The following is a 26,523-nucleotide window of genomic DNA, read 5'->3' on the forward strand; positions in this document are numbered from 1 at the left end:
ATACTCCTTTCTGGAAACTGCAAATGCAGATTTACCTCAGGCCTTTGTTCACATTAAAAGGAAACAACTCCATTCTTTTAGAATAATTTAGGTGGAAGTTAAACAGCAAAATGAAAAAGTAAATAAACAGTTCAATAGAAGAATGTGACCAATTAAGCTGATTCCTTTTGCCTTGGGGAGAGGTTCTATAAAGATCTGCAAACCACAACAATCTCTTCAAGTTTAGCCTCAGATCCCCAGGGCCTTGTCTCTCCAGTCTTCAAGGAAAGCAGTCACTTCCCACTACTGCCCTCCATCATCCCATTAACGGTCTGACTGTGTACATTAAGGGACATCCACATGTCTCCACCTTTTCCTTCTCATTAAAGAAACCCTTTCCAGATGCCTAAGATGATCCTTGCCAGAGCCTGGTTTTTATTATAAGAGAGTTGCATAAACTGAGCTGCTTCACAGCATCTTTCCGTTCTCACATATTTGCATTTCTATAGCCTGCATTTCTATTACAAATGTATCTGCTGGCATAAACGTAGATTTATATGTGGGTGTATGCATATGCACGGTATATACATACACATACATCTCATAGGAGGTTTTCAGCCAAAGCATTTTAATGAATGCAACTACTCCAAAGCCTAACCCACAAGCTGCACTGCTGATTTTTACCCCGATAAGCCCATTTTTCTGTCGTCACGAATCAAATCACAAGGGTCACACTCAAAAACACATGCACACCCGTGCCCAGGGCAGCAGGAGCTGGGACTCCTGAGCGTACAAGGACCGAGGGAACACACCTGCTGCAGCAGCAAAAGGGTATTTCAGGAAACCAAGCAGCCTGAAGGGGACCTGGACTTTTCAAGGCTTTGAATAATGCTGGAAGAGGCCATGGGAGAAGCAGACGGTTGCCTTTCCCCACGCACCCATCTATCATCTGCACATACAGAAGCCAAGCTCCAATCCTACATGCTCAACAAAATATTTCCATGAACGACAAAATGAGTGAAGTCTCTTACCTCCTCGGGCCTGCTCAGGGCATGTCCCTCGGGTCCGGTGATTCCCATCTCCAGGATACGCTTTTGTTCCTGCAACATAAGATAAATGCTGACAACCACTCCAGGATGAGACCCTTGCACCAGGCATCCTCTGGCGGATTAACAGCCATATTGTCTGACTGCCCCTTTTTCGTCTGTGTAAACGCAGCTGCGTAAGCCTGCTACCAGGGGAGGAGGACTGAAAACACTGGCTATAAACTGGTCCTATGCCACCCTGGCACCTGCTCCGTGCAGCCAGCACAGATTTCAGAGGAAGATCTGTTGCTGCAATGCGATAGAGCATATTTGTGCCTCGAGCCGTTCGGCTGCACCATCGGAAATCTCCTCTGCTCTCCAGACACCAACCCAGGGAACAGGTTTCAATCAATATACTAAATAGTAATTACAGATATTTCCAGCCCACAATTCTTTCTTCACTCGCACAAGTTCCTCTCTGGCTGCAATCCATGAAGCACTGTTATCTTCGTTAAACTTTCAGCATTGCTGACACTTCATCAAAAAAAGTCTTGCCTTCGGCATCCAGTTTTCTGTAACACTTTTTCCCTACAGAGTGAATCACTAAAATTATGTTTTCATGAAAGGAAAACAGTGCCCTCCAGTTGTGAGGGGACTGTGTCCACACCAAAAGGCCCATCTTAGGACCAATGGGGGTTTGTCAGAAAATCTGTGCCTATCAAGCTCCAGAGCACAGAGATAATTTTTTTAAAATAGACAAAAAGCTTCACCTAACTTTTAATTTAAGGTCAAGCATTGGTATTGGAATATATTTCCCTTTTTGTAGAAAATGGTGGTCAGCCACTTCTGATCTGAGGTTGGTGCAGGTCTGCCAGCAGAGCAGTAGGACCAGAGCTGTGGATGTACCTCCGCCGCGGCCTGCCCTGCTCACAGGCCTCTGATGGGCTGAGCTCAACAAATGTAATGACTCTGTGATACAGACAAATGTCCCCTAGAGACCAGGATGAAGTTACCAAACATACTTTACTGTGTTATCTAATAAATATTTGATCCAAGGTCCCCGAGGGTGAAAAGCTCACACATTACCAACACACTCCAACAAAACCTGAGCAAGTCAATATTCACATATACCTTTGCCTTTGCTGCAATGAATCAAGGCTGAAGAGGCATTAATAGGAATGTATTAATCTGACTCCGCAATTAAGATTATTTTGGTTAGAAAATAATAATGTTTCATAGGTATTCTTAAAAATAGCTGTTCTGAATCATTAACGCAACAGCTCTGAACAGTGCCAGTTAAAGACTTCAGATAATTACAATACAACAAAAAATAAAGTTGCAACTGTATAATACAAAAAATAGCGAGATGGCAAGGAATGGAACACAAAGAAGGATAGGTTTGTATCTTGAAGGAAATCATAAAATCAGATCATATGATAAAATTACCCACTGTAAGAGGATTTGATAGTGCTAATAAGATAGAATATTTGTTTGATAAGATCAAATTCGGATTTTCACACAGGATAGTCCTGCAAAACCTCCCTGCAGGCAGCTTTCTTTTCACTACCCAAATAACGCTTCTAAATAAAAGCATAAGGAAAGACTGATTTTATGAGACATGGCAATGGCAAAGAAATATGTTGATGTATAACATAATTTACATTTCTTTACTACTTCTTCTTTTCCTAATAATTTTTCTGTCCTGTATGTTCATATTCCATGGCTGTATATTAAAGCTGATCAAAGAAAAATGTAACTGCAATTCCACGAGTGCACCTTGATTTTAATGGGGAACATATCAAAACATCACGGTTGCCATTTGATTTGTTTCATTTTGCCATTCTTCCAGTAGTATTGACGAATGTTTCTTCTTATTAATTTTCATTCTACTGGATATTTTATAGTGTATTAAAACTATAAATTATATATTTTGGTAGTTTTAAACCATGCTAATCTTCATGGGGAATCAACTATTTTTTCCTCTTGAGTCCAAATGAGGGTTTTCACCTTATTTCAGTGGGGGAATGACACAACTGCAGTGTATGTGTCTGTTGACTCCTCACTAGTAACTTTTGAGCCCAGTGGTTATTTTGGCCAAACTTGAAGGGAAAAGGGAAAGACGGCTCTCAGAGGTGGTAAATTCCTACCAAGCAAATAAAGTACAGAATCCCACTGACGGAAAAACAACAAAATAAATCCATGTGGGCAAGAGCCCTTACATACTGCCCAACCACTCAAACGTTCACTTGAGGTCCTCCCTTAACCATGAGACAAGGTAGCTTTCCTAGTCCAGATCTCAAAGACTGGATAGTTTTTAGCTATTGTAATTTCCCTGTCAGCTCTGCAGCCTAGTCCTTAGCAGATAAACCGGCAGCTAAAGAGCTCAGCAGATAAATCAGTTGGCTCACTGGGAGCCTCATGGACCTCTGAGGGGCTCTACGCACATACATAGGATCAGAGAAGGGAGACATCTTTGCAACAGCCTTAAAAGATTAATCATCTGCCACAGATGTATAGATTAATAACAATACCCACCCAAACCTGCCCATTCTGCTTTACAGAAAGACCAGCAGGAGGTTTACTATCAGCCGCTGTCCTTGGGATACCTCTGTCTTGCAGATCAGAGCTACGGCACACTCCAGTGCGAGGACAGTACCTACAGGAGGGATCTGACCTGCAAAGAGTGCACTGGGGATCTGGGACATGTTAAGGGAACATACTGAATTTGAGCCCAGTTTCCTGGTTCTGACAGGCATCTTCAAAGAGCATGACTTACACTTTAACGCACATTTTTGAAATATTTAGAAGATCACAGTGGTTTCTTATTCACAAACTTCAGAGATTTATAAGAATATTCTCAAAAATGAATAGGTCTGAGAGCTTTACCACCCACTCTAAACTCACTATGCTGCTTATGCTGATAGCTGCAGCAAGACACATTAGCATAAAGCCTCCCAGCTCCACTTTTTGTCCCGAAAATCTCTGAGCAAGGCTTTATGTTTTTCTGCTTCACTCGTCTCTGCCGGATTCAGAAGAGATCTTCTTGCTTTCTTCTCCCCCCCTCACCCAGTTTTCATCGGCTGCCCAGGCAAGGAGCTGCCTGGATCGCTGCTCTGCCTCACGGGCGCTCTGCCAAAGCAGGCAGAAGGGCCTCCATCCTCTCATCCCAGGGCGTACACCAGTGGTGTGCAGGGCATCAGGCCCAATTAAAGCACTTACCAGGTAGTTTCTTTTTTCCTACCCATACTCTGACTGGAGGGTTTTACTTCTCTCTTGGGTCTATCTTCTCACAAAGTAAAGCAAAAATGACAGTTCACTCACCTGAGCTATCAAGTCTCCATTTTCAGCATGCACCAGGATAACAGCCCCAAGACTTTTTAGAAAGGTAAAGGCTTCATAAAGCTGCAGGTAGTACAAAGAAGGAAACAGTGCTGAATAAGGAAAACACATTACTTAACACTCAGACGTCTCTGTTCATCTCAGTTTTGCTCCTTTTGTGCTGGTAATTACCTAGGCGAATAGCAAAATATCTCCCTTTTCCACTCTCTGCTTTCTACGCAGTCAGAGCTTCGCTGCTTGGTGTTGACCGACCCACCCCTTACACCAGCCAGCCCCAGGAGGAGCCTCTGCCCTTCTGCACCGAGGCAGGGTCAACAGTCCCGAGCGGGGCTGCGCCTCCCGCGGGCGCAGTGCCTCCCCCAGCCCCTTGTACTGCAGGGCTACCTCTTCACGCCCTCCCACGCAGGCCTAAGTTTAGTGAGTAGTCTCTTTTCCATAGTTTTAGCAAATGTAAAATGGAATTATTCCCATGGACTACAGACACTTTTAGTATGGCTAAAACACCTCTTTTGTGAAGTTCAGGCGTTTTGCACCAACTTCTTAGAGCAGATAGTGTCAATCTTCCACCAACATCTTTAATTCTGCAAATAAAAGTAGTATTTTCTCTAGATCATCCTTTTTTTATTGCTTTCTAAGATTCAAAACCCATCCATACAGAAGAGAAATAGTTGATCCTATTGCTTTTACTGAGAATTTCTAAGAATAGATCTACAGAAATTCAGCTCCCTTTCCAAAAGGTATTCAGCTAACGTGTTCCCTGCTTAAACCAGACTTCAGCAACGTGGGAACCTAGTTTCCAAACACAGATCAAATACTGAAGACACGGTTTCTACAGTGCCCGCTTCTGCACTAGGGCACTTCAGCTAGCATTGAATGGGTCGGAATACAGAGCGTGCAACGTGAGCATTTAAACAAGGTACCAGGCATTAGTCTAGCCACACATTAAACATTTTGATGTATTTCTCTTGGCAATTCCATTAGGGAGTTGAATTTAACAGGCACTGCCTCTCAGAGAATATTTATGTGTTATTATGTCTAAAATTCCAATTAAAACCACATGGATTGGAGGTGTAACAGTTATTTAAGAGACCAAGAGCTATAGCTCTGGGAATAAGTAAGAAAGAAACATTTTCTCAACTGAATAAGCAAACATTATTATTACTAACAGATGCCATTGTCCATTTACAATGACCTGATACTTATGAATGGGAAAGCTGAAGAGTCTGGAATCTGTAATGAGCCCTGGACAAACAAGCTCATTGTTATCTCCAGCCCTAATGAGAAAAGGCCACCTCCCCCAAAGAGCAACTCCATTTAGCTGTTTGCAGCAACTGAGAAACTCTTGAAATCTTAAAACTGCCACCTCCTTGAGTGCTTCACCTCTTCTTCCCTCTCTGACCTAGAGCTCTTGACAGGTAACAGCAAAATAAAGTGCACAGCAAAATCCTGAGCAGTGCTGAGTGGTTGCAATGTTGGGAGACACCAGATAATCCTTGCAGAAGGTGAATGTCATGCACTCGAAGGAACACATACAGATGTTCAACACTGCTCTGCACTGACCCTCCAGAGAGAAAAACTCCTCCACCGCACATTTCCCCCAGTGCCACTCAGGTCAGTGGGAACGCTTCTCTGGGATTCAACCTTAGCAACTCCTCAAGTGCTCGGGGGGAGATCACAGAAGAGGACAGATCAGAGCAATGAAAAGCAGTCAGAGCAATACCTGGCTGTCGGACATTTGGTAGAGATCTTTGTAGGCCATGTAGACTTGAAAAGAGTTCACACCTGTTCCAAGACAAAATTCAAAGGTATTGCCATGTAAGTGGATTCTTAAATTGTATTTGAACAAAAACTTCAGGAAAAATAGGTCATAGAATGTTCATCTGGACTAGGCTTTTCACCAGTGATTGCCAGAAATAAAGCATGGCTCCACAGCTGGATTACAGCTGCTAGGACTGGAAGCCTGAATCCCCTCTTCCCTGGGGGAATTTGTTGGGCTCTGTGGATTGCTTGTGTTCAGCCCTGGAGGAACCCAGCCACCACCGCAAATGAGATTGCTTGTAGCCAAATCACAGCCAAGAGACAGTGGCTAAAGCAAGCATGTAAAGTTTGTAAAGTTTAAAAAAACTTGTGAAAGGTTCCGTGAATCACTGGTTTTCTTTTTAGCTTTCTTTAGCTAATCAGGAAAACATTTCAGCCTGACCTGAAACTGTGCTTTTTAATAGACAAACATCCAATTAAGTTTCCCCAAAGTGCTGAGAAGCTGTAGGAAATGTGTATCTGAATTTGCATACAGACTTGCTTTTTCTTGACCTACTGCCCAAAGTACCCAGCTTAGCTGATGGCAGACACTGGGAAGGAGTGGAAGCAAAGCCTGAAACCAGTTACAAGGGCAGCTCACCATACCTCTCTTTCCACCTTCCAAAGATGGAAGGATTTATGTTGGCAGTCATACAAAACTGTGAAAGATGACAACTCCAAATTTTAGAAATCAGTAAGAAATGCTAGTGTTGAGTGTCGGTTGCCAAGAACCAACTGTATTCAAACCCCTACAAGTTTTGCTATTTATTTCAAAGATTTGATTATTTACACAACTTTGTATTCTAACGGAATGGGAATTCCACACCTCTTCTGTTCATATTTGCTGTGCATCTGAATTCATATTAGTTTATAAATTTGCCTTACTCTTGAGTCTACTGAAAACATCCCCAGTTTGGTACAGGGACTGATCTCAGAGTTTTCTAGCTTAAAAGAAAAGTAAATTCTAAGCTGTCTAAGCCACGTATGCTGCATTTCAAAACAGCCATCATGAAAACCGTGCTTCCTGGGGCAAAAAGAAAAACAAAGAAAGAGATCTGTTCATGTTATACATATTGGCTACACAGAATGAATAAGGCTCTCTGATGAAGATGTAACTCCTTCATGAGTCTAGAAGGCGCAGATATATCCTCAGGCAGAGGGTATGGCTGTCACACTCACACAGAGAATTTATTTATTCACAATTACAAGATTAAAACACCCTAGGATACATACAGGATAAAACCTTGAAATGATCCCTGGTATTATGTCTTCCTGCTAAAGCCAGGCAGCTCGGGGAGAAATACAAAGCAGGAGCCAGCCCCTCCTTGCCGACTTCCGCACTGAGCAAATCCAGCCTGGACTGTGGAGCCCCGTCAGCCTGTGAGCCTGTCCTTTCTTCCTATTTTCATATTTCTCAGGTTCCCAGAAAACATGCATGGCCTTTACTAACTGTAATCCCTCAGCCTATTCCTCATTACACAGTTTCAATGCACTTAGTATGTCCCTGCTTTAAAACTTTTAAGCTTGACTACGCCTCCCTTGGGGTCAGTTCTTACACCCTCATGCCTGCAGCACCATCTCCCCTCTGATCGCATCTGCCCGACCTGCCTCGGAGGAAAGCTCTGTTTCTCTTCACAAACCCCAACCGCGTCTCAGATGTCAGCTGCACCTGGGAGCCACCTTTCTTCACGGGTGACCATGCACACACGAAGCAACGAGAGACCTGTCAAGGCTGGTCCAAGCCATGCCAACTAGCCTCAGTGATGGCACGGGACTGAATCGTCTCGTACACATTTCTCTGTAAGCGAAGAGCTGGGTTACCTATTGCTCTCCTTTATCCACTGGGATCTAGCCAAAGGTAATTCATTTAATTACAGTCCCACAGGAGACAAGGCAGCTTTCTCTGGGTACTGTGGTTGGAAGATGTACATTGATACATATACAAATAATATATATTCTCTTCCTTTTTCTTTTATTGCCTTTTTATCTTCTTGGGCCCTTTTCTGACCTTGGTAAAACGACTGTGAGTTTTGCTCCCACTCACGTTAATGTTCTCCCTGAAGCCAATGAGAGTAGAAGGGATCCTGCCATGGGATCTTGAGCCCATCCCTTACCAACAGCCCCCACAGTGCAGAAGCAGAGTTCTCCCATCTAAATGCACATCCATGCCCTCAGCTACCACATCAGGCACACACAAAGTGGGAAGGCATCTCACGGGCTGCCTTTACAGCTAACAGGAGGGATGGTTTGAACCATCCTGCCTTGCAAAGAGAGTACCTTTACAAGAAAGCAAGATAAAATAACACCAATTTACATATACAGGTATCCACGATTAGACTCTTCGGTCTGGTGTCTTGATCTACTCATTGGAAATACGTGGCTTTTCAAAAGACCTGGTCCATGGCCTATTGACCTTAATGCTTAACATTTGTTACATACTACATTCTTGTTAATGTCCTGCTTGCTTTCGCACCAGCAGTACTCAACAGGATCCTCTCCAAATTTCAGCCAGTGCTACAGGTTTTTTTAAACAGTGACAAAGTGCAGTAGTTAAAGGAACGAGTGAGGCATTCGCCAACACATTTCAGGCTCTTGTTCCTTTGCATATACTGGAGAAGCCCAGTCCCAAATTAGCTGCCAAAATGCTACAAGCCTGAGTCTTTATCATCAACATTTGGTTCTACAAAATCTCCAGGCTGTTCCAAAGCCTATGTCTCCTTAAATTAGCTTTGTATTGATTTAAAACTGATTAATTATTCAATTATACCTAATGACAGCGCACCTCAACAGCAGCTCTGTAAGCTCCCCTATTATTCATGCCGAGATTGTATTAGGCACATGCAGCACTGAAACGTGATTAACTGAGCCCTGTTACTTGGCTAACTCGCCCACCAGACAATCAGCCGAGAACAAATTCAATCCAGATTCCCAGCTGATGAAAACCAGTGTCACTCCGTTGACATCAAGTCTATTTGCACCAGCTGGCTCAAATGTTTCCAATTATCAGCAGATATTATCCATTAATTTGAAAGCCTCTGCCATGCTGAAATATTTCCTCTTGTGCTTGTGCTTTCGTACTCGCCCTTACCTTGCATCTCCTAACACATGAGAGTAATTCACATTGACTGCCTGAGACATACTGCAGCATCCATGAGAACAAAGGTGACCTCCTAATGCTACTGCCACCAAAGAGGCCACCAAGGGCCCCGTCACACATCCCGGTTCAGGAACCGATGAACAGATGCCTGCTTCCCCTGAAGACTGAAAGGCAGGTCAGATTTATATTGAAAACTCACATTTCAATAGTTGGAGAAAACTATTAATCTAACTGTCTGCACCAGGCTTTTCATGTAAGGCCTCAGGCACATTTGGGAGTGCTGAGCCATCTGTGATCAGGGAGCTCTGGAAAATAGTATCTAACCTTTGAAACAAGGCACAGTATACTTGTCTGAGAGTACAGTTAGCTAATGCATAGCAGCGTATCCATGTTAACACTGATAGCAGGGAAATAGCACAGATTTGGCACCATCAGTGTTGACAGATGTCATCACCTTGTAAAAATCACCTATATTATAAAGAATTATGTAACACCAGCTGCGGTTTCTCCAAATAATGTGTAATCTTGCTGATTGAAGGGTTTTGTTGCCTAAAATCTGGTTATACAGCACAGGTACTGCTAGCATGCTGCGATACAGGATAAATTCCCCTACCTGACTGTACCTCCACATTATCTCAGCAAACAACTGCTCACTCAAAAATAGGATTTTGCTTTATTTTTCTACTTCGATAGTACATTTCTATATAAAAAGAATATTTCAAATCTAAGTCATCACTAGCATTACACCTTACAAAGGATGCTGCGTACACATATTAGTTAGACTTCCCAACACAAGGGTCATTCTGATTTACTCATGGTAACTAAATACCATTTCAAAAAATATTTCTGAATTAATATCCATGCATTTTCAAGGAAAGTATCAAGTGAAAAATATTTGAAAAAATGTTTCTGGACTGAAAATCCATGCTGTTAGGCAGAATTTTGAGGAACTAGATCAAAATTATTATTTTCTGAAGGCTAGATTCAATTGTTCACACATACATATCTGATGCCACCAAGATGCCCTCCATATATGAGGCTGCCACGCTGAGCTGGCATGTATGGAAAAGGATTTATGTGAGGCTTTATCTGTGCTGTTCTGGAGTGGTAGCCGGAGTCCAGATAGGGTAACACAGCATCTCACATGATAGCAGACCTGTTAATTGAAGTGAATCAAGCTTAAATAGATTTCTTAAATAGATTCCTAAATAAAGTGACCTGGTTTTTCTAAGTCCTGAAACAAAGCATCTTCTAGTAACTTCAGGGAAAGCCACTGGGGACCAAGCACTTGAGAAAATCAGGACATTTTTTCAATATTAGGTACCTAAGTTTAGCTTCTCTTTTTTCTAACAATTTGAACCTATTTTAAAAATATAGGCATATTTTATAAAGAAATCTAGTCTCAGCTGGTAAATTATCCTAAGCCATTGCTGAGAAATGAGATCTAGCCTGCGATGACAGTTTCTCAGACACATGTGCCCTTCATATTGGGGCTTAATTTGAGGCAGCTAAATGGGCAGATTCCAGTCTAATTAAAATCTGAACTGCTACCTTCAAATGTCTCATTCTCTCCATTCATGAAATAGAGGATCTAAGGGGACTGGGCTGATTATTCTAAATGCTGATCTCTGAGTTTTATCTTAAAATAAAACCTAAGTATGCGATGTCTGAGCCTATTTCCACATGTACAAGCAAGCATAAAGTGATACATTTGTATCTGACAACATACACACCTTAATTTTCCATGCCTATATTGGGGTAAACCTACTCCCTCCATCGGCCTTGCTGCTGACTAGCACCAATGCACAGTTTTAGGTCCATTTTACACAATAGTAAGTGAATACAAAAGCTCCAAGGTAGTGCAGAACCTTGGGCAGCATAACCAGCACCTGTGCATTTCTGTTCTGGATGGTGCATTCATTAAAGTACTTCAAAATTTCACCTCCATATGATATTTCAATAAAAACAAAAAACACTACTAATTTTCACTCACTAACCTTTGTCTTGCACCAGTATTTCCAGCTCTTCTCGAATCCCATCATACCAGCTGGTAATGTCCACATGGAGAGAGTAATCACAACAGGATTTGGTGTCAGCTGCCTCATGCCACTTCTCAAAGGAGGTCAGTAAACTCGATCCAGGTTCTGGCAGCACGTGGTCGACTGAAAAAGAGAGTCAGTGTCTGTCACCCAGACTGCACACTGTTCATATTTCCTCAGTGCCTGTAAGTAGCCTTCCAGCATCTCGGCCAAAACAGCAGCCTTGGAGGCAGTCTGTGTGCAGACCGTAACTTTGGGATGCTGGCCAGGTCCTGTTGTCTCAGGTATAGCAGACTTTGTGGACAGTCTATACTAAAGCTGGATCTGGCAACCTGCTTGCTGCAGCATCAATAGACACACAGTGGTAGAACCAAACATCTCACAGTTTAGGAAACATTTGTCTTTCCCTTTACTATTTTGCAAGAGACCACAAGTTCTGGACTTACCTGTATTTATTGTCTGACGTGTCCATTTCTATGTATTTCACAGTAAGCATTCTTATTAAGCAGTGTCTCGTAGTCACTGAATTGGCCCACTCTGCCTTACCAATATTATCAATGGAGATGCCGAATGATTTCTCAGCAGCCAGAACTGGGAATATGGCCAAACGTCTGAACAGAGATGATGTATAGCACAAACACACAGCCAACTATACGGCAGATCGAGTGCGCTGCAGCTATGCATCTTCACTGTCTCAAGGCCTTCTGCATCTTATGATGCCACAATGCGTACTGACATAAAATAAAGACATGACTACTTATGTATACATACTTATCTTTGCAGGGCTAGGTCAAAAGTAAGTATGGAAACAAAGCAGGATGGGCTTATCGGTGGCATCTGAAAACCTAATGCTGCACAGGAAGCCTCAACTGAAGAACATACACTAAAAAAATTAGTAACAAAAGTAATGAACAGCAGTGCATTTTGTGCTTATTGCCAGAGATCCTTTCAGCTAATACTTGCTGCTGAACACAGGTAACAGATAACACCACTCCGCAAAAAAAAAGCCACATTCCAATTCAGTGGGAGTAAAACCCCACTGGGCAGCTCCTCCGCACAAGGAAGCTAAGACCATGTATGTCACCTGAACAACTGCCTCACGACATCTAATCAAGGGCCAAGCCACTGCTAGTAGGAAAGAGATAAATCTTGTCCTCCCATCTCGCAGACAGAAGAAGGGTCTTTAACAACAAGAAACACTTCTCCCTTCCACCAAGAAAGGTGTTCCTCGAGGACATCGCTGGTAAGGACTTCCTCGATTCCTGGTGCCAAATCCAAGTTCATAAATAAGCATCTTGTTATTTCCAAAGCCCCTGAAATGTCACTAGGTGGGAACAGCGGATCTTTGTCAGATTTTCTGTGCCATACACCTACAGCACTAATTACCCTGTTTTTCAAAAATCCCAAGAGTAGGTATATTATCCCTCAGGGCTTGTTCTGTATTTCAGAGGGAAATCCAAGAGACAACTCCCCATGCTGCTGTTTCTTTCTGAGAGTAAGTTCATTTTCAGGCCAACCCTAGGTGACAATGATGAATGCATCTCCAACACAGTGCCCAGAAATTTGAAGATTCATTGTAGAAGATCTCAGAAAATTGGTATGGAACCTCCTGTAGCTATCCCCACATGTGCTACACAAGCTTCAGCTTGGGGTGGGAAGAGTTAGTATTGCTGGTACTCACTGATCATGGTGGTGCCCCCTGCTAGTGCTGCTTTTGTGCCTTGATAGAAGTCATCGACAGCAGTCATTCCTTGGTAGGGCTTTTGTAGGTAAGTGTTGACATCTATTCCCCCAGGAATAACCATGCGCCCATTAGCCTCTATAGTCTTGACTCCTCCAGGAACAATCAGATTCTCTCCTATTTGCCTAGGCAGCAAGGAAAGCCAATATTATTTTACTCAAACAAAGAAGCAGAGAGGACAGAAGCTATTTGAGGCACGTAGGGGAGAGGAACTTAGAGGCCATACAGAAAGAACTGGGACCCCAAAGGAGAGGTGAAGCTCACACACCCGCTCTGGCCGCTCTGCACGGCACTGGCAGAGCAAAGCACCTGCGAGCCTGCCTAGGGGGCCGTGTGCTCGGGCTGCTTTGCATTGCTCTAGTGGCCAATAAAGAAGCCGTAACACACCAGCATTAAAAAATGATTATTTTTTTAATGATTCCTATCTTTAAACAATTACAAATAGGTACAGTTAACGCTCTTTTGGGGGCTCCGGTTTTGCATATTAAGTTCTTAAATGAAAACAGAAAAACATAGATCAAATATGACAGCAAGCTGGAATTGTAAATATATGGCAGAAGCACAAGGCTCATCAGAAAGGAGTTATAATTACTTTGTAACCAGGCAATGCAAACTTATCCTTAAAAAGAAATCTAAATATCCTAAGATACAGAAATACATATTTAAGAGACCCAAACACCTTTAATCTACCATGTCACATATTCTTCATCCTCCTCTTAAAAGTTAAAACTCAGTGAAACATTCTGCATAACTGTGTGGAAAAATGTTAATTAACTGTTGCAATCTTTTTCCCTTCAGTTCTTCAAAACAGGATTTTTTTTCACTATTAAAAATATTAGTCTGTCCCCCATGTTGATAAATAAGCGAACTCCAGATACTTACAATCAAAATACTTTGTGTGTTCATGGACACAACTATGAGTAAATTAACCTTTAACTTTTAAAGCTACATTACATTTTTATTGTCTACTTCGCATGGTGCCAAACAGGAAAAGGTATGGGTCTGTGTGGAAGCCGTGTCTCTGCATTGTTGCACTGTAATATATTTGGGCTTAGAGATAACTATAAGGTAGTTTAAGTTCACTTAGTTTATCTCATATTACAGACACACAGTCCTTGTCTTAATTTCCTTTCGTCTGGTATAAAATAACATTTATCCACAGCTAAACAAATACCCCAGACATCTGAGCTGCTGAATCTGTTTCTCCCATATTAAAATGCAACTCCCACCTACGGAGCAAAACACAGCAAACGATTGCCAATTGCAACAAGCTAGAACCGAAAATGAATATAACCATTAATTAAAACCAGTGAAAAAAAAATACAGATAATTATTCACATTGGAATTTGGCCAAACCGCCAGAGTTAATAAATAGCCCCAAGAGGTCAAGAATTTGTTTCATATGCTATGCAAAAATGTCACCTCCAGCAGCTTGGCTCCCGCGGTGCTCTGGGTTTTGGCTGGAGGGAAGCACAGCCATTCAGTTAGCAAACTCCCCGCCAGCATCCCGAGCTGGGTCTCTGCCGCTCAGCACTGAGCAAATCCAAAAGGGCTTACTCGTGAGAGCTGGTAATATCACGGCTTGAAGCCGTACAACTCCATGTCTGGCGTCTAATATTCATCAACATGTATAGTGCTGGGAGCATGTCATAACCTGTTACAGCTGTGAGGAGCGCAAATGACACCATGACAAACAGGGAATTGATACACATGCAAAAGCCAGCAGCAGCCCAGCACATCCAATTGCAGAAACAAGTTGCCAGAAGCTTCTCTGCTGTTAAAATCTGGCTTGCAAAGGCATACCATAAGGCACTCCAATGCATGAGCAGATCGAAAGCTTGTATAAAGTTTGGTAGCCCCATGGATAATAATGGTGTTGCACTAATTTTCATTAGTTGAATCCACTCCCCAGATTTTAATCAGAACAATCCTCAACCTTTGTACAGTGTTTGTGTTGCTAAAAAACTGAACTGGGAAAAAAATTACTATGATCAATCTCCTTTAAATACGTCTAAGGTGGAACTGCACTCCAAGGACCACACCTTCTGAAAATAACAATATTAAAGAAAACCTACACAAAAATATAAAAGTAATTCATTTTTATTTTCTTCCACAATCAGTACCTACCAGTTCCCTGTTCAAGAAAATGCATATCCTAATGAAGTGAAAGAGTGCTAAGTATGTACGGAAGCTTTTTGATGACTCATTGCTCATTATTTTCAGTGTACAATTGAGTTAACAGCTTATTTGGCAATGGCTGAAGTCATCCATGCTGAAGTGACATGGGACCAAATGGCCTTTGTGGATGCTGCTGCTGTGCTACTACCTGTCAGGAGTCTGTTTCATCTCTTGTCCTGGCATCAAGATTAAGGCTGGGATAAGGCTGATCTTCACTGGCATTCAAGGTTATTTTTATTCTGACTAACTAGAACACAGAGTAAGAGATAATGTGACAGGATTCCTGGATTGCTCATTTGTTAATGCTAAGTGTATGTTAATAAAAATGGGGTTCAGTTACTTGTGGGTGAAAAAATACAATAGTGCAGAAAACTGTATTCTAGACACTGTACAACTGATTGAGCTGGTTTTCTGATGCACCAGCAACTAGAAAACTCAGACTCACAGGAAGCTGATGCTGTCTATCGGCTTCAGTTGAACAAGCTGGTAAATTCTGTCATACGTGAGCTGATTAAAGCCCAATGAAAACATCAGGTTTCAACACTTCATAAGCCTAACCTGAGAAAGCTGAAAACCTCCCTCAGAACTTAGCGGAGTTATTTCTGTCGTTATCAAGCCCAGATCTCTTTTAGGCATCTGAGGTTCCCCCTAACTTGGCTCATCGTCTGCCCAGCTCTGGAGACCCCGTCCCCAGCCACCCATCCTGCACACTTGTTAGTCCCCTCCAGCCCGGAGGGACCCAACCTTTCCCCTTGAAAAGGACAGAGCAGAGGACAGCAGGCACCAGACCGTGACGTGCCGCTTGGCATGGAGACCAGGGCTCATTTCCTCATGTGGAAATGAGAGGCAGGATAGATGTAAGCAAAATGTATTATTTATGTGCCAATGGCAATTTAAATTACTAAATATCTAAATTACTATTTAGATACCAGAGAACTGCCTGTCAGCTGCCACCTGAGTGTGCAGGGCTTAAGTTTCAGCTAGGAAAAATCCACATGCACCACTGCTCCCTTGTACCTAGGGAGCCAGTCTGAGCATTAATAAGTAGGAAAAAGCATCTACCATCCTCCAAACTACAGCTCATCTTCAAACACGTTCAAGGTTATATCTGCACTCCTCTCTGTAGGACAATAAGCCTTAAAAGACCCTACTTCGTTTCATTAGTCAGCAAGAGAAACCCAACCCTCTATTTTCCAATCAGTTTCCACTGCAGAATAAGAAAATTTACCCAGATCTTTTATATCCCAGCAAAACCAGAACACTCTTGCCTATTCTGGGCTGAGTGGTTTGGTGGCTGCTCCATTCTGTGGAAACAATTCTGTATTATCAGCAGGATCTGCAGCTGGAGAGTGAGGGCATCAACTGAAATGTGGATGCCTGAGGTTCAAGGTCCTGCTCCAAAGGATCTTGAGCAACATTTAACAACTATGTTAAATATTTAGACACAATGGGCAGTTCCAGCTGGAGAAACTAAAAGAGACCAATCCCAGAAAATATAGCGCTTCCCTAGACTGCAGAATTTATCATCTGAATACAGTAAGGACCCAAGCCCATCTCACACCAGGCTGCCCTCACAAAGTAGCTGCTTTTTCAGAGCAGGACTTCTTGCACAGTTTACAAAGAAAAACCCCGGGTCACCTAAATCCAGGAAACCAGGCACAACTCAGGGTGTTGAACAGTAAACTTGCCTCCTTAGGCAAAGATAAAGGCATTTTAAAAATTAAGATCTTGTCTGTCTATTCGTTATTAATCCCAGCTATCTCAGGCAGCTGCGATACTTTCTGGAGGTATGGATCCATGCATGGATTTCAGAGGGAGTCTATGCACTCAGCAAGGGCTGCGAAATGGCAGGGCAGCTGAAAGCTTGGCATTGCTAACCTGCCTACCAAGTACCATTATATTTTGGGAATCAAGGCCAAAAATCCACAGCAGTTTCAGACTCACAGCATCTCATGCGCTTAGTTGTTATATCAGTTCTGATGCTTACAAGTGTTACTAGGAAATCTGCATCTGAACAAAGAAAAGCAGAGAAAAACTCATCGAAAATGCCTATCAGAGAGAGCACAACTTGGTTGATTGTTGGTATTAAAAAAATACGTGTTCATAATTTTGTGCCTTCTCCACTTAAAATGATATGCTCCTTTTGCCACTTCTGCAATGCAGGTAACACTACAAGTGGAAAAGCTGAGTGCAGCATTAAAAAGAAAACCACATAGTCCACTGACACAAGCATTCAGACTTCTTTTCTGTTATAATAACTTGAATCATGAATAACATAAGTAGCCACAGATATGTAAAGAACTGGACTTCTAATCTGATGATATATTCTTAAGAAAAGGAGCTCTGTAAACAAGCAGATAACAAATTCTTTATCAGATAACCGTAATTATGTTTCTGGGCATTAAATTGTAGCCTCTGGAGACCAAACTTGTTAGGTCACTAGTGAAACTGTTTAGCAGTCAAGAAAAAGGCTTTGATCCTTGTGTGCATCAGAGTGCTTGTACAGACTACATAACTTTGCAAAACTAGAGACCTCCATCTCCACGAAGCCAAGGTAGGATCAGTATTGCTCCATGAATAGACATCTGGTACTGTTTCCCAAGCTATCAGTAACATGTATTTTATGTTTTTTCACCCAAGGAATACTTTCCCAGTTCCTGTATTTTATATCCTGATAAATCAGTAGGATTTTCTGTCTAATTGTGTGAAGATTTCAGATTATATATCTTTGCTAAACAAGAAAAGGGACAAACAAGCAATGCATGACAATGTTGTACAAACAGAACATGCTATGCTTCAGCATTAACCAACAGGGGAACCGAGAAGGAGTAGGTCCCCGTTAGCACTGTGTAACACGGGGCGTACTTCTGTGCCGTACAATCCTTCAGACCATGGCTGCATTCACCCTGATTAGGTGAGGGGAAAAAAGCTGTAATGAGCCTTCTGTCACATATGGACTCAAAACCATCCATTGTCCTTAGCACTACTTCTTGAGAAAGCCTATTTGCCTTGACGAGTTTGGAAGAAACTAGGATTGAACTGTTTGAAGAGCAAATATCTTCAACTTACAGTAACGAAATTTTCTACTTATCTTAGTAAAGATAAAATAATTCTCTCCTACGCTTCTCTGCTACAGCCCCACATCTAGAGGTAACCAAGATGCTGGCTGCAGGTCAGCACCATCACAGTAGTCTAAACTAACAGGCATGCAAAAAAAGTTCAATATTTAAAAAAAACCAACTTTATAAGTCCATCTTCAAGGTATATGTCTGCATAGAAGGAGTGGTCATCATTGATAATTCTTCCACCTTTAATGAGTAGTCGGTCACTCTGGGGGGGGAAAAAAAGGAAGAAATGTGGGTTTGTTGAAATCAATAAACATGGTAACATATTGATGATACTAAGTAGGTTTATATTATATAGAAAGCCGTTAACATCAAAGCACTTATTCTATATAAAAGTCTATGCTATAGGTTCAGGTGGGTACATAGACAGTGGAGAGGAAAACCATAGTTTCACTGAGTGTTTATTTTTGACTTTTGGAACATGAGGCCTCACGGTCACCACAGTCCTTTTGCCTCAAAGCAGAACTCACTGCACATGGAAACACTTGAAATCCCGCTACATCCCCTTTTTACCACCACCTTATTGTACAAAGGCCAAAAAGGGAAGAGAAGGCCCCAGAATAAACTGCCCAACACTGGAATGGCCAAGCTGAGCTCACCTGCGACTCTCAGCATCCCTGGATGAGTAACAGATCTTGAAATAGGAAGGGAGAAGGTCAGGAGAGGCTGCTGAGCTCTGTAGCGCAGAAATTCCTGCTCAGAGAAGCTGCTTTAAGCAACGTCAGCTCAGCAGGGTCAACTCAGCCGCTCCACCGAGGCAGCCAAGGGACATGGCCCACAGCTTGGGCCTCCTGTACTGTGTTACAGACTGACAGCAGAAAATCTATTTTCTAGTGGGCATGAAGAATGAATTGATGTCTAATTTGCGATTCCTGCAGGACAAAGGCTGCTGATTAGTTGGGGGCAGTCTGTACTGAGGCTCCCCACGCCGTATCTCACTCACTCCATGAATGAGGGCGGGAGTGCAGCCTCCAAAGTTCAGTTTGCCTAAAATATCATACAAACAGCAAAGCGAGCTACTGCCTCTTGGTATTTTCTGAAGTGCCAGAAAGCAAACATTTTTTCCCGTGAAGAACTGTCCAAATATTAAGGCTGCTGGGGCACTGTTCACAAAAATCATGTTTCCATTTTTCTCTATTCAAATGGTTACACTCTGTTCTCAAAAAATACATTTTACAGAAAGCAAATTTTACCACTGCATATTCCTGAGAACCAATATTTGAACTCTCTTGCTGAAGAAGTTGTACTGGAATCGCCAGCACTCTACCACCTACCCAGAGACAGGGAAAGTCTCAACTTCAGCACATAATGCTTTTGGAAAGACTTTTGCCAAGTGACTGTGAACGCTGGAAAACTCTAAAGCAGCCAGAACCTTCTTTTCCCATTCATATATAAAAAAAGCCATTTATTGTAAATTATTTCCTTGGCTCACTAAACAATAACTCAGAATGTCCATTTTGTCCATGTTCTATACTCCTCACTCCAGACTCAATTCTTGGTTTAATTACAGGATGACTCACACATATAAACCATGCATGTCCCAAGTTCCCAGTTTCGAAAACAATTAAACAAGTTGATATGTTTCCTCATCTATAAAAAAAGGACAACAATACAGACCTCCTAAAAATTTATTGATTAAAAAGCACCAAGTCAGAGTTAGGGGTGTTACAACCACCTTTCTTCAAGGTAACTTCTCAGTTATATGTAGGATATTTACTTTTCAGCTTGTATTTGAACATTTTACAGGTTTGAAGTCTCTATAGCCCTCTATATCATTCTGGAAAAGCAAAAAGGGAGAAACAGGCATTTTAAGGGGAGAAAGAATGGGGGAAAAGACATTATAAATACAGCACATGACAAAAGAGTATGTACACAAGGTTTGAGGCTTTTCTCCATGTGCAGCAGCAGCAAGATGACCTTGGGGGGAGAACCAAGGCCCAGAACTACAAAGAAATATGTCCTTGGGACCTGCCTCAGATGTTGGTACCCTCTTGCTGAAGGATGTTGGTACCCTCTTCACTGAGACGAATGCACTTCCTCAGTCTGGGATTTGCCAGAGCAGGCTCCCTGTTTTCTCCCCAGCCTCTCTACTGTCACTTGTAATGGCAGGACTCGTGAAGCAGCAACCTGAACGCTAGTAAGTTATTTTGCCACGTGCTGGCAGTTGCATCTCCTCACCATGATGATTTACGACACTGCCCGCTGACCTGCGGAGACCACCATCTTGTGAGCTCTTTTTAAGCTCATTCAGTTGCCTTCCTAAACATTAATACTGTCCAATTACAAGAGGCAGGAGCTTATTGACACGGGCAGGGAATGCTACCAGAGCACTGCATCTGTCACTGCTAATGAGTCAAAAATCTACACGCTCATCAAGATGTTCTACATTTTATTTCTTTTAAAGCAGGAGAAGATGCATAATAAATAGGAACAAATGTAACATGCTGGGAAAATAAGACAGACTAAAATAAAGCAGAGGTACAACCCTGGAAAAATAATTGTAGACATAAGGATTTTATACGTTTTTATATATAAATATACATATAAAAGTGGCAAAACTAGGTATTAGAATAATCTGAAACTAAAAAGGATACAAATGCGGTTTCAAGAAAGCACTCAATTATGTGAGTCACCCATTAAATTAAGCCTCACTTACAGTTTATAAAGGATTACTGAATGTTTAGCTACAAAGTCTCGCCTTCTTCAGAATTTCAGAGGGTCTAAGAAATTCTGGTGAAGAAGAAAAACTACACTTTATGGAGACTTTCAACATTTGAATTCTTGACACCTTCCTGCTCAGAAGAAAATACAAACCATTCAAAATTGTGAAAGGGAGCAGGTCCTGCACTTGAGCTGGCCTGTGGCTAAGGTTGCCCCCAACCAGGAATAGGAAGCCATGGGAGACAAGGCTGCCAAACCACAAAGCTTGATCCCAGGTCGTCTGCCAAGCCACCAGGGAAGGTGCCGTGGAGCCTTGCCCAGCTTTCGTCAGGACCTGATAGATGTGGAAACATCTCTGACACACATTTCCATTCCAGCAAATCAGCAAATTCAGAAGAAAAAGGGTTTTGTTGGAACTTCTCCCAACCAGCTCGAGCTGTCAGCGTGTCTGTAGGACACGTTACAGATCACTGCAAGCCAGGAGCACAAGCAAAGCAGGGTACCCTTACACAGATGGTGCTGATGGGCACAAGCAACCCAGGTGGGGTTTCAGTGCCATGTGGACACCCGAGCAGCACACTGTGCCCAAACAAACAGGCGCTGCCTCCTACACCCTGCTCTGAACCAGGGGTGGGCTGTCCTCAGCCAAAGCAGCGGTACCAAACACCTGTGTGCACCTACCCATATAGATGCACTTCCATGAACAAGCTGGAAAAATTACACAAACAACTGACTAGCAGGGAGGCGTGGGTTAATGTTGACAAGCAATTTGCTATATTCTTCATGAAATAAACTTTCATACAAACCCTTGGTCAGCATGTGGGTATTCATTCCCTGCCATAAGCTAAGCATGTACTTCTGGGACAGGCAGAGCCCTGGCCTGAAGGCAAAGGGACGCTGCTGCCCTGCACCGCTGCCAAGGCCACCAGTGCCTGGGCGCTCCTGCACTGTCTTAGGTCACTGGTACTTGCGACAGTGAAATCCTGGACAGAAATCTGGGCACAGACAGGGGCTGTGAAGTAGGTTAGCCTCCTCGGGCACACAGCCCGCCTGTGCATGGTCAGGGACCATTTGTTATTTACTGAGGGCTTGATGTCAGGCAGGCTGCTTGCAGTTCTCTGACCAAGTGCCAAACATCCAGAAAAACTAGGGACCAAAGTCCTCTTCTACCTGGACAATGTTCCAGGCTGGAGGACAGCCACACTCTGTAGCACCCTGGGGAAAGCAGAGGGGGGCGGAGGGAGGAGTGACCTGAAGCTCATGAATCAATCACGCCGCGCTGTCCCATATTTCCCCTCCCCAGCTGTAAACCCCTCCAGGCAGGTCACTTTCTTTGCCTAGCTCTCAGGTGTACCCTCAGCCACTCGGGTGACCTTCGGGTGCTCTCACAATGCAAACAATGTGCTCACTACTCAGCTCAGGAGGTGACAATAGTGTAAGCCTTTATAGGGTGACTGCCACCTTTCTATTCAGCTAACAGATGTCTCAGTCACTGGTGCCCTGCCTGCTGAGCCCTAAAGGCTCCATACCAAGTTTTCAGTGCATTGCCTGGCACAAGAAGCTGCCAGCCCAGCTCTTCCCAGTGCAAGCCAAGGGAAGCTGCCTGGACCCTCTCCTACCTCCAGCCTGCCAAGGACAGACAGCGGGAACACAGCAAAAGAGAGACGGGGTATTATATTGAACATATAAACTGAGCAATTCATTAGGTGCCAAGATTCAAGGGGAAAAAAAACCCTGCTCTCATTGGCATGGGAGGTGCGGAAAGCACCACTGTAAATCCATGCCATTGCTCAGCATTCACTGTGGGGTGTGGGAGCCGAGGTGCTTCTCCTCCACCCCTCACTGCTGCAATGATGCGACGGCATTGATGCAACGCTGTTTGCTTCCGGGTTTTGTGCCTGGCTGTGACACAGCATCAGCACAGCAACGATGCTTATCTTCTGTCTCCTGCAGCTCCATTTTACAAGCGCTCTGGCACCTCCCGGCTCAGCTCGCTGCTGAGTATGATACAGCCATTCCTATTATTCACAGCTCTTCACCTTCAAACGCCGCGCACCGCTTTCCTGGTGATTTTTTTGCTAATCGTGCTCTAGCGTCTCCTGCTTAATCTGGCAGCAAAGCCACTGAGCTTAGTCTGTGACATGACAGCAATTTTCATGGCAGCGGGAGATACCACAAACTCAGCATCGTTTGCTGCAGGAGGAGGGGCCGTCTGCTCAGACACGAGGCGGTGGCTTTTGCTCTCTTACAACTATTGTTTGCATTACGGTAAGAGCAACATGAAACATCTGTAAGCTGGTGACTGGCACAATTTGTACAAATTGCCTGTTTTGCTGGGTTTTTTAAATCAGCTTGGCTCAGCTCTTGTGAAGCATGTCCATATTTTCATACACTCCCAATGGTACAACGCCAGCAGAAAAAAGCAGCGTCTGCATCAACCTGCTGGATGACGAGCCTGAGCCCTGCTGCGGTCCTGAAATCTGCAATGGGCTCTGCGCAATCACAAGCGAAGTCAAATGCCTTTGGTCAGCAAATCACTCAACCCTGGCTTATTTGTAAATATGATCCAAATGTTAGATTCAACTGTTAGAGCAGGAACAATTGCAAAGAAATTTTAAATTAGCCTTTTTTCATTCACCTCCTCCACTCAGATCTAGAGGTATTTAAAAATACTACACACAACAAAATTTAAATACATTTTTTACACATGCAGTTCTCAATCTGCTTCTGGAACTACTAAACAGCACAGGAACAGAAGAAATAAAACTGCCATCTTCTGATGTAAGATTTACTAAATAAATATTATTTCAAATTGGTGCAGCACGTCAAAATAAAATGCAGCACAAGTTATAGCAAACCACACCCTTCTCTTCAGTATCGATACCCACGGTACTGCACCTGCAGGCACCTTTCAGAGAAAACCACACCTCTATCATACAAGATGGAGCTTGGGGGGGGGGGGGGGGGGAGGGAGAAAAAGAAAAAATCTGCCATTATCTGTTCTAGCCCTATCAAAAGATTCAGAGATTTCAAGAGCAGTGTTTTCATCAAATAGCAGCATCTGTCCAGACTGTAATTCTGATATATGCTATTACGTTTTTCCTTTTCTTCCATGAAAGGAATGTCTTCCTATTACATCTCCAGCTCTAAATCAAGTAAATGATGTTTTTTTTAATTATTTACAGTTTTCTTTATAATTTAGCTATAATGAACTTCATATAACATACCTTGCATATGGGTCTAAGCACTGCTTCATTCCTGGATTTGGACTTATATGATTGCTGCATTGCAGCCATTGCCAACTGAAAAAGTCTTTACACTACTCTCAGCCCCAGATTTTCTAGGCCTAAAGGAGGAGAAAACACTCAGCAGTGATTTCATCCTTTGCGTAATTCTAAGGACTTACTAGAATATACCATTGTCCTTCCATCTCCAGAGCAACAATGGCTGTATTCTCTAAAATCCAGATTAGTTAATGGCCCTGAAGATGACTAAGGATTTTATGCTAAATAGTCATTTGAAAACAGTTTAAATTTCAAATCCACCTGTATTTCCAGTTCTCTGCCTATAAATGTGTGTGGTTTAAAAGACATCAGATTAAAGGCAATAGACATAAGAAAGCATTAGGCTACGTTATCACACTTGCAGCCAAGTCATTCATCTTTACTTTTTCAGTATTTGAGAATCCTTTGTTGCTAAGGCTTTAAAACAGCCACTGAGTTAGAAAAGACACAGAATCCCCAATTTACAGGGAAGGTTCAAAAGCCACAGGCTGAAGTTTGTGCTCTCCTTGATTATCCAAATCTCTACAAGAAGACAATTTGCGAGGGAAGTTTCTCAAAGGCAAAAGTCTCACTGACGGACAATGGAGGGAGACACTCAGATCTCCTCTGTGCTTCTGTGCATTCCTCCTCACAGAGTTATTTCCCATAATATACAAGAGATTTAAAAGATATTTCCTTTGTAGATATATTTGGTTGCCTATTGTCAGAGCTGGTCAGATTCAGACCCAGTTGTGATACAATACAGTTAAATTCCCTTGCCTTTTTTTAGCAAAGTACTTACGAATAAGCAGTATTTTTAAACTTAATGGCAAAAGAAAAAGACATCCTTCCCAAGAGGAACGCTTGCCTAAAATCCTTTCATAAGGATCAAAGAGCTGTAAATGGGATTTCATGAAGTACTGTCTGCTTATAGAAGATCTGCTTTTAATCAGCACTATCCTTCTTTTTAAATTTCACGTCTAGGTTACCCTCCATAGGAAGTAATTTTTAGCTAGGGTGATCCCTGAATCAACTCAGGGAATTGCCTGTAAAACATTGTATCCTTGAGGCATCGTTTCTGATAGGCCACTAATGGAGAATCCTGCTTTTAAGGTCCTTTTCTTAACAAATGCACTCCAGTATATGGCAATTCATTTAGGAAGGATTATGTTGATTGTAGTAATGCTGTATCTTGGTCTGTAGCCAATATATTCATTCATCTTTATTCATTTAAAAGATCTGATGTTCCTTGGTTTCCCCTTTGGAGACCTGACTTTCTATTCAGCTAGCAATTTCACTCCTTAATCACACAGTCTAAAAGGGCTACTCCTACAGCTACTAAGTCCATGGGGATTTCTTCACTGTAAATGTCATCTTTGCTTTGCTTTTAGAAGGGAAGCACAACAAACATCTTATTGATGACAATATCCATTGGCATCAGCAGGGGTTTCACCGAAGTATGGGCTGGAGGGTTGAACCATCCATTGTGTGTTGCTACAGGCATCTCTTGGGTTACACACAGGTTATGTCAATTAGAGCTGATCTCAAAATCTCAGCATGCCATTCATAGGAAAGTTAAACTTGGGAAAAAATAACAGCAATTTACAGCACAGCTGGCTGCAGTGTGTCACTGAATGAAAGATGAGTTTTAGCTAAGCTCTAATCAGAAACCTGCATCAGGTTACTGGGACACATCAGCCCTGGCACCAGTCATGGTTGAAATCCAGCTAAGACCGTAAGGAACCCCTTATCTGACAGAGGAGGTGGATGCAAGGGAAACAGAAGAGTAGAAAATGTCCTGGAATATGATGTTAGCAATGTATTTCATGATCAACTAAATATGGTGGATACAGGTGCACACTGCTTGCACTTAGACACTTTTTACTGTCTTGTTGCCTCATGTATCTCCTTTTCCTGCAAGTCACAGAAAGTTGCAACACTTGCTACTCCACCTCCCGTGGTATCAGCACCAGTGCAAGAACAACCCTTCCACAGTCCCTTAGCTCTGAGCACTGCGTACTCCTTCAGCCAGCCATGTGCAAGGTGGGCAAGGGCGATCAGCTTTACTTAGAGAGATTTTACATAGAGACTTTAGTGATACTAGTGGGGACATTTATTATTCAGTAGGAACATAAGCAAGAGCCGAGGCCTTAAACCTCATCAGGACATGCACTACAGATCAAAACTTCATCTTGTGACAAGTGCATCAAGCGACAAGCAAAAGTAATCCCAAAGTATCTCTGTCCCAGGGGACAAGGCCACCATCTTTATGTGTTGCA

The 26,523-nt window shown here is 42.7% G+C and overlaps 1 protein-coding gene across 2 annotated transcripts in view; it reads right to left on the minus strand.

Annotated features, from left to right (window-relative positions):
• Positions 1-26,523, minus strand: part of CRMP1 (collapsin response mediator protein 1) — a gene marked incomplete at both ends in the record, with an annotated part of 50,468 nt that overhangs the window by 15,423 nt on the left and 8,522 nt on the right. For both annotated transcript variants that reach the window (XM_082314991.1, XM_082314992.1), the window contains 6 exons: positions 1,011-1,079; positions 4,326-4,406; positions 6,064-6,125; positions 11,235-11,399; positions 12,958-13,142; positions 18,437-18,525. In XM_082314991.1, coding sequence (XP_082171117.1) covers positions 1,011-1,079; positions 4,326-4,406; positions 6,064-6,125; positions 11,235-11,399; positions 12,958-13,142; positions 18,437-18,525 — 651 coding nt within the window. The remainder of the gene's footprint in view (positions 1-1,010; positions 1,080-4,325; positions 4,407-6,063; positions 6,126-11,234; positions 11,400-12,957; positions 13,143-18,436; positions 18,526-26,523) is intronic.

The sequence above is a fragment of the Platalea leucorodia genome (assembly GCF_965183815.1).
Source record: "Platalea leucorodia genome assembly, chromosome: 6".
Lineage (NCBI taxonomy): Eukaryota > Metazoa > Chordata > Aves > Pelecaniformes > Threskiornithidae > Platalea > Platalea leucorodia.